Source organism: Drosophila rhopaloa, unplaced genomic scaffold (genome assembly GCF_018152115.1).
Source record: "Drosophila rhopaloa isolate 14029-0021.01 unplaced genomic scaffold, ASM1815211v1 contig_181, whole genome shotgun sequence".
Taxonomy (NCBI): Eukaryota; Metazoa; Arthropoda; class Insecta; order Diptera; family Drosophilidae; genus Drosophila; species Drosophila rhopaloa.
The window spans coordinates 268,970-277,016 of record NW_025335063.1 but is presented as its reverse complement, the minus strand read 5'-3'; the positions used below and the strand labels follow the sequence as shown (position 1 = coordinate 277,016).

Sequence of the window (8,047 nt, the reverse complement as noted above, 5' to 3'; positions counted from 1 at the left end):
AAGTCACCATTCCGTTTTCCCTCGGTCCGGCAACTCCCTGAAATCTCACCACGATCTCGTTTATCGATTGTGGGTTCCAGTGTTGCCATCGTCGTTGCCGTTTTGTTGTCTTAAGTTGCGATTTGGATTTTTTAACATAGAAATAACCAATTTTCTTAACAAATCGATCGCAACTATCAATCGACCGCCTATCTCGGCGTCCCCGTCCCTATTGCCTATGTCCGGCAACTCCCTTGTTCCAAAACGTAAATAAACAAACCAGTTTGTGACTTTAAAACCATTAATGGCTTTTATTAGCCCCTTAGGACTCTTACCACCCCGTTTGACACCCTGATGCGGTAGCGGACGCCGTCTACCACCAGGAGTTTGGCCCAGGGGCTGCTACGGGCTCTCCTCTGCTGCCTGTTGGCCTCGGCTGCCACCCTGGGCGGCCACTCTTCCTCGGCCATCTCCTGCCAGCGGCTGCTGTCTGCCGAATGTTGGCGGCTCACTGACGGCCTGGCTGGTGGGGACCGCGGCTCCGGGCACGACGTCAGCCTGGCGACTTTGGGCGGCCGTGCGGCTGGCACTCCTGATGTCGGCCACACTAAGGGCCCCTTCTCCCAGAACTCCGGCTCCCCACCGAGCCGTTTTGCTGGCAACGGCGATGGCGTTGGCACCCACGGTGGCGGTGGCGGTGTTGATGCCCGGGGCGGCGACGGTGGTGGCGGTGGCGGTGCTGCTGCCCGCGGCGGCGACGGCAGTGGTGGCGGCTGCGACAGCGACAGCGGTGGCGACGGCGGTGGAGGTGCTTGCGGCGGTGACTGCTCCATAGGGCCTGGCCGTGCCCAGATCGCTGCCTCTTCGGCCTCAGCCTCATCCAGCCGCTTTTGCCACTCTCTGGCTGCTGCGGCTGCCCGTGCCACCGCCCGCTGCGCGAATACTCGCCGCACCACCTCTGCCCGGGTTGCGAATATCCGCTTTGCCTCCTCGGGCGGCCCGATGGCGCTGCGTCGCCCAACCGGATCCGCCCGAATCCGGCTGCGGCCCTCCTTATTCGGCGGAATGCCATCCGGGCCTTCGCCGCCCGACGTGGCTCGTCCGAGGAGACCTCCGGACTCACCGTCTCCGTCCCGGTGTCCTCCTTGTCTTCCTCCTCCTTCTCCTCGGACGAAGGCAGGTCGATGGTTGCCACCTCGGCCTCCTGCCCTGCCGGCCGGACGCCGGCCTCCTCCTCCTCCTCCTCCTCCAGCTCTATATCCGTTATGCGCTCCTCGTCCTCCCATTCGGGGTTCGGCGACGGAGACCGACACCAGGGGGGGACGCCATTGCTACGGGCTCCGACTGGTCCCCGCTTTGGTATGCGTTACCCGGTAACGGTATCCGCATCCTATGACCCTCCCTCTCCCGCTCTCGCGCTCCTAAAGCATCTGTGTGAGTTCGATACTGTGTATCGTCCTCTCCCTCTCTTTGGATTCACAGTGCGCCCCCGCTAAGTCCTACTTCGATCCTCTGTTTTGGCCATCAATAAATTGTTTTTTTAATTGGCTAACGTGGGCGGTTTTTCTTTGCCAGTCTTTTCATGCCGCAAATTGCATATCACCGGCGAATTAAAATTTATTATCTTAAAAAGCCCGTCATATTTTGGTGCCAATTTTGCGGCGAATCCTGCTGCGGCCTTGGACAGATGATGTTCTTTAGCCCAGACTGTGTCACCGATGTTCGGTTTCCATAGGCGTCTACGCAGATTGTAGTGGCGTGCCTGATCCTGCGCTGCCTTTTCCATTTTCGCCTCGCTCGAAGATTTCTTTAAGCTTCTGTGCGTTCTCGGCCGGAGTTTGCGTATCCCTTCCTTCGTATTCACGACCAACTGCAGTTCCGGCCACTTTTCGTCCCAAGTCCTCTGGTCTGCCCCGGTGAACTGGGCGATCATCCTTTTCACCGTCCTGTTGGCTCTCTCCGTCGGGTTTTCCTGGGGCGTGTATGGGGCCGTAAACTGGTGTCGGACGCCTAATTCACCCAGGAATTTTTTAAACGCCCTGCTGGTAAACTGAACGCCATTGTCCGTAATCAACACCTTGGGCACGCCGTATCTTGCGAGGATCCGGTCGCGGATCGCCTTTTCCAGAGATTCCGTCAATTCCCTGCGCATTGGCACCATTTCGGTCCACTTGGAGAACCTATCTACCAGCACTAGTAGCATAGAATTTCCGTGTTTGGAGCGGGGCAGTGGTCCGACGAAATCTGCGCACACAGTGGCCCACGGCTCTTCCGGTACTTGGGTCAGCATTTTTCCGGCCGCCTGTAGTTGGCTTGGCTTATATCGTAGGCAGCTCTCGCAGTTTTGCACATATTTCCTTATGTCGCGGTGCATTCCCGGCCAATGGTATCTTGCTGCGACTCTGGAAATTGTTTTCCGACTGCCCATGTGGCCAGCTGTCGGTGAGTTGTGGTTCTCCGACATTACCCTCCGCCTGGACCCCGTTGGCACGCACAGCTTCCATGATGTGACATCCTCGTTGCCTGCTCTGTGCGGTATGTGGCGATATAGCTGGTCGACTTCTGTCATGTAGTCTGGATATTTTTGGGGATTTTGGGAAATCTTGCTCCGCATATCCCTTATCCAGTTACACTCGCCGGTTTCCTTGTGCTGTTCCTGTGTTTTTACCCGTCGACACGTTTCTGGCAGTGGCTGTCGTGGTAGTGCGTCTGCTACTATATTCAGCTGGCCCTTTCTGTACGCGATCTCAAAGTCATATTGCTGCAGTTCCAGCGCCCATCGTGCGATTCTTCCGGTTGGGCTCTCGATGCTATTCAACCACTTCAGTGCCATATGATTCGTGATCACATTGAAGTGGTAGCCCTCCAAGTATGGCCTTAACTTGCGTATGGCCCACACAATTGCCCGGCATTCCTTCTCAGTCGCTGAGAAATTTCTTTCCGAACCATTCAGGGACCTACTGGAATACGAGATCACCCTCTCGCCTTGGTCGGAATTCTGTGTGAGAATAGCACCGAGCCCGTAATCGCTGGCGTCGGTCTGCAGCACAAATGTCTTTGTGAAATCTGGGCATGCTAAGATTGGGTCTGCGGTTAGCCTGGCCTTGACAGCTTCAAACGCCTGTTGATGGTCCTCTGTCCATTCCCATTTTGTGCTTTTCCGGAGCAGGCTATTCAACGGATGCACCAACGTTGCAAAATCTGGCACAAAACGCCTGTACCACGACGCCACTCCCAAATATTGTCGTAACTCCTTAACGTTGGCCGGTGGTTTTATTAAGGCAATTGCCGACACCTTTTCTGCGTCTGTTCCGATGCCTTGGTCTGTTATGCGATGCCCCAAGTATTGCAGTTCCTTTCTAAAAAATTTGCATTTTTCCGCATTTACTTTCAGGTTGGCAGCCCGTAGTCTCCTAAACACTTCCTTCAGGTTTTCCATATGCTCTTTGAGCGTTCGGCCGATGTCTTCCTGATACGCGAAGGCATGCGGCATCATTTCAGGTCCAATGACTTGATCCAATGCCCGCTGGAATGTTGCCGACGCGGAGTGTAGGCCAAATGGCATCACCTTCCATTGGAACAGGCCCTTCCCTGGTACAGTAAACGCCGTATACTGCCTGCTGTCTGCCTCCAAGGGGATCTGCCAGTAACCGTCCTTTAGATCGAGACTGCTGATGTACTTCGCCTCTCGCAGCTGGTCCAGGATGTAATTTATCATCGGTATCGGGTATGCGTCCTTCATGGACCTCGCGTTTATTCGCCGGAAATCCACACACAGCCTCCACTTTCCAGTCTTCTTTCTCACCATGACTATTGGTGAGCTGTAGGGACTGCTAGAAGGCTCGATGCATCTTTTTTCCAGCAGCTCGTCTACCTTGGCATTGATCTCACCCTGCATTTTTGGATTTTTAGGGTAGTACCGTTGTTTGACTGGTTGGTCGTCCTTCATGGTGATCCTATGTACGGCCACGTTGGATGTACCCTTTATTCCTTCCAGTTCGTCCAACTCGGCTTTTAAAAATCCCTCCACATCCTTTTCCGCAAATCTTTTGGGTGTTTCAACTATTGCCACTGACAGTTTCTCCTCTAGCCATCCTCCTCGTCTATTCTTTGCCGGTATCGACGCGCTGTGTCCTGCGCACTCGACTTCGGCCCCGATTCTGGTGAGGAAATTCCATCCCAACACCAGGGCGTCGATCAGTCCTGGTAAAATCAGCAGCTCCATTGAAATTGTTTTCGTTTCCAGTCCAATTTTGGTCTCCAGCTGTGAACTTATTTCCCCGCAGCGACCGTCTGCCATCCGTACTTGCCTTCTCGTGGGTCCGACCCTTCCTGCCGCCTGCAGCCTGTCCGCCAGCTCTTCGCTGATGAAACTCGCCGTGGCGCCGGTATCCACCGTGGCCTTAATTGTACTTTCACCTATGAGCACCGTGGCGGACAGTTGCATTTCTTCCGCCTCCAGGTCGCCCATTAATTTCGAGTGGCAGCCCCTTGCGATCCCTGGCCGCCCCTCGGAGGCTGGGGTCGCTGGGCGTTTCCCGACCTGGAACAGCACTGAACCGTCCGAACTCCTATTCTTCCGCACCGCCAGCAGAACGTAAGCCGTTTGGTTTCGGCATTCCTTCGCCCAGTGGTCTGGACCCCGCATCTGCGGCAGGCCTGGGTAAGATTTGCTACGTATCCGCCGCGATTGTTTGCTGGTTCGTGGCCGCGCGGCGTACTTCGTGGTTGTGCGTCCGGGTCCTCCTGTCACCGCCTGCACACCGCACCCTGGTCTGATCTTGGCCTTGGTACTGGTTGGCTCTGCCACCAGCTCGAATTTCTCCCTCTGCTGGTCGAGCTCCTCAAATTCGTCTGCCAGCGCCTTCAATGTATCCAAATTTCGACATTCAAATGGGCGAACGAACATTCTGAGTGCCAGCGTGCTGTTCTCTTTTATCCTCTCCAGCGTTTCTTTGGTTGACATATTCAGTGGCCGCATCAGGGTCTGTATGTCCACCATAAAATCTTTGAAGCTCTCCCCGTGGGCTTGCTTCCTCTGTCTGACCTGGTCCGCCAGCTTCGCCATGTATCCTCGGGGCAGAAAGTAATTTAGGAAGCTGTAGATGAAGTCTCCCCAGGTCTCCCAGTGCCGATTGTTGGCGATGAACCACTTCAAGGCTCTGCCTTGGAGCAGCTCCGGCATTGCTCGTGGGATCTGGGTTATGTCGAGACCGTAAGTCGACTGACCACTCTTCTTGCTCCAAAAATTCCAGCGGCTTGTCGTTTCCGTCGTAGCGGAAATTCCACTCCTGGACCTGCTTGGCCACCTGCGCGTAGTCCTGCGTGTGCGTCCTGAAACTCTCCTTTCTTTCCCGGCTATTTTCCCGCTGCCGGCTTGCGTGGCTTGCGATGCTCGACACATCCAAGCTTGCTATCAGGTCCTCGGCACTTGCGGTTGTGATTTTGAATTTTGGCGTGGGCATTTTCCGGAATTTCTTTTCCAGGCCCATTACCAAATCGGTGATGTCTGGCTCCTCTGCCGTCTGGTCGACGAAGTCTCCCAGAGTCTTCCTCATCGAATCGACTGAGCCCTCCAGTTCTATTCCCAGAACTTGACTCATCTCGTCGAAGTCCTCCTTCCTGAGATTATAAATCCAGGACTTCCCCATCTCGGAACTTTTGTTTTCTTGGTCAGGACAATCACTCTTGGGCGCCAGATGTAACGACCTTATTCTTTATTTCTGCTCGCTACGTAAACGTGCGGCTAGCTCAGAGAAGTTGTGAGTTCGTTCCACCAAATTTATATTGAGTGACCGCCCGTGACCAAAGGATAACGCCAGAACTGATTAGGTTGGTGCTGGTTTATTGTTTCTCTAAAATATAGCCTTACTGCTATTAATCTGCTGCCCGTTGTCGCTGTCTTCTGCTGCGTTGCTCCTGGCTCGCTGCTGCGCTGCTCCTGGCGTGCTGCTGCGTCGCTCCTGGCCTGCTACTGCGTTGCTTCGGCTTGCTGCTCCGGGTGACTGAGATCGGGACGACTCCACCAAAACCCTGGATGTTATGCGAGCTTCCCTACCGGGGCCGGCAAGGTGTATCGCCTAGCAGGTGAACCGAAGTAAAGCCTTATCGCCTAGCCACCTTTATCGCCTGGCTTCCGGAGTTCAGCCTGGACTTTGTCGGCAAGGTGTATCGCCTAGCAGGTAGAACAAAGTTCTCCCTTATCGCCTAGCCACCTTTATCGCCTGACACCGCGCAAGGACTCCCTAAGCTTGACTTTACCACGACCTAGCACCGTTGGATCTCAGCGTTGTAGCCTCAGCCTTGTAGACTTGTCGTCGTTCGGCGTCTCGACTTTGCGATCTTGATCCTTGTGCACTTCGGTTTTGATGTTTACTTATTCCGCGTTCACGCACTCGCTCTGATTCTCGCACTCCTACTGTCCCGAGCTGCGCTTGCGCCGTCCTTTTTATAGGCGCTGTAGGTGCCTTTATTTCCCTCGGGTCCAAGGTCCACTGAGGTACCGTTAATTCACGGTGTGTCCTGTTTGGGCGGGTCCGAAGTCCGCCAATTTACCGTATGACCCCGTTGCCCTTGCCGGGCGTGGGTCCAAGGTCCATCGAGGTAGCGTTAATTCACGGTGTGTCCTCTTTAGGCGGGTCCGAAGTCCGCCAATTCACCGTTTGACCTCGTTGCCCTTGCCATATGAGGGTCCAAGGTCCGAATGTTTCCCGTTTGACCTGGATGCCCTTCATTTCTCCGGCTTTCTCGCCTCCTTCGCTGTTGCTAGGCCGATCTCCTGCATCGGGATTTGTGGGGAGTTTATGACTCCTCACACTGGAATAAGGGAAGATTTAATAATAACCAACAAAATCAGTGGAGCTCTTAAAGACCACAACAAAGTAAGCCAAAGCCAATGGATGTAGAAAATAACAAAATAACAACTACAATCAGAATAAATGGAACCAAACCAAAAGAATTGATACACAAAACACTCAACAGGAACAACCTCAAAATAAAAGAGTACCAACAGGAAACTGTTAACCAACCGGCTAACAAAACAATGAGGTTGAACAACATTGTAGAATATCATTTTTTCAAGCAAACTCAAAAGTAGGCTTACCCTACTTGATATGAAATGAAAATAAAATAAATACAAAATGTAAAATATTAATTGATACCGGGGCAACCTCTTGTTACATTAAAACATCTCAACAGTTAATTCGGACCCGCGGCAGCGTGGGTTCCTACCGACTGATAGGTGTGCTGATAATTCGGAGATGGTCGACTTAATCCTGAAGAACAGCCATAGAAACTATAATTCTTGCCACATCGCCAACTTGGATGTTAGCAAGATATTTGACTTCGTATCTTATGTTTCAGTCATTAACACAATCCATTCGAGAATCTTGGTCCAAAGCTGTTGAGATTGACACGAGCCCTCTAAAGCCACAACAGAAGTTATTTGCCCTCAGAACGGTCCTTATCCCACGGATCTATCACAAGTTAACCCTTGCGAGTGCGACGATAGGCGTTTTGAGAAAGTTTGGCGAACTGACACGATTTTAACTCTTCCACTCTTTTGGTCAGAAAGAAAATGACAGCCATGTTAACTTTATTTTAAAAGAATCCAAACTGTCCTTCTCAAATCGCGTAAATTGGCCTTATCTTCTTATCATGTTAGTAGTTGTTGCTAGTTTCAGACAAGGTCTTTATCCACGAGGGGGAAACTATATTTGCTTAAATAATAAAGATAAATACAACTAGAATAAATATATGTTTTTACAAGCTATAACTGAGGAAAATTCCATCATTATGTCTATATGGGGTTTCATATATGAGGGCGAGAGTTTCCGGAATTCGAGCATCAGTGAATATCCAATCAATCTGCGTAAGGTGTTTTGTTGTTGGAGAGCTGTTTGTTTCAAAAAGGTTATACGCATTTAAAATTGCCGCCAGAGAATCAGTTCTTAAGGACCTACAAATATAAGAATCTCCTAATATTACCATTTTAATATTATATTATATTATCTATTCTGCGCACCTTTTCGACGTCAGCTTTAATTTCATTTCGAAATCTTGTAATAGG

The 8,047-nt window shown here is 52.0% G+C and overlaps 1 protein-coding gene across 1 annotated transcript; it reads right to left on the bottom strand.

Moving 5' to 3' along the window:
• Positions 1 to 293: 293 nt before the first annotated feature.
• Positions 294 to 5,630, bottom strand: LOC123037605. Its single transcript, XM_044459232.1, has 4 exons — positions 5,133 to 5,630; positions 1,583 to 5,101; positions 1,103 to 1,333; positions 294 to 1,031 (listed from the first exon to the last, which is right to left on the bottom strand). The coding sequence occupies exons 1-4, from the start codon at positions 5,628 to 5,630 to the stop codon at positions 294 to 296; spliced, it is 4,986 nt and encodes a 1,661-aa protein (XP_044315167.1).
• Between the last annotated feature and the right edge of the window lie 2,417 nt (positions 5,631 to 8,047).

Coding starts and splice junctions, on each gene's coding strand:
- LOC123037605 (XM_044459232.1), bottom strand. CDS start 5,630: ATGGGGAAGTCCTGGATTTATAATCTCAGGAAGGAGGACTTCGACGAG. Junction 1,334..1,582: donor TAATAAATTTTAATTCGCCG/GTGATATGCAAT, acceptor CGCATACCAAAG/CGGGGACCAGTCGGAGCCCG. Junction 1,032..1,102: donor AGGACACCGGGACGGAGACG/GTGAGTCCGGAG, acceptor CCGCCGAATAAG/GAGGGCCGCAGCCGGATTCG.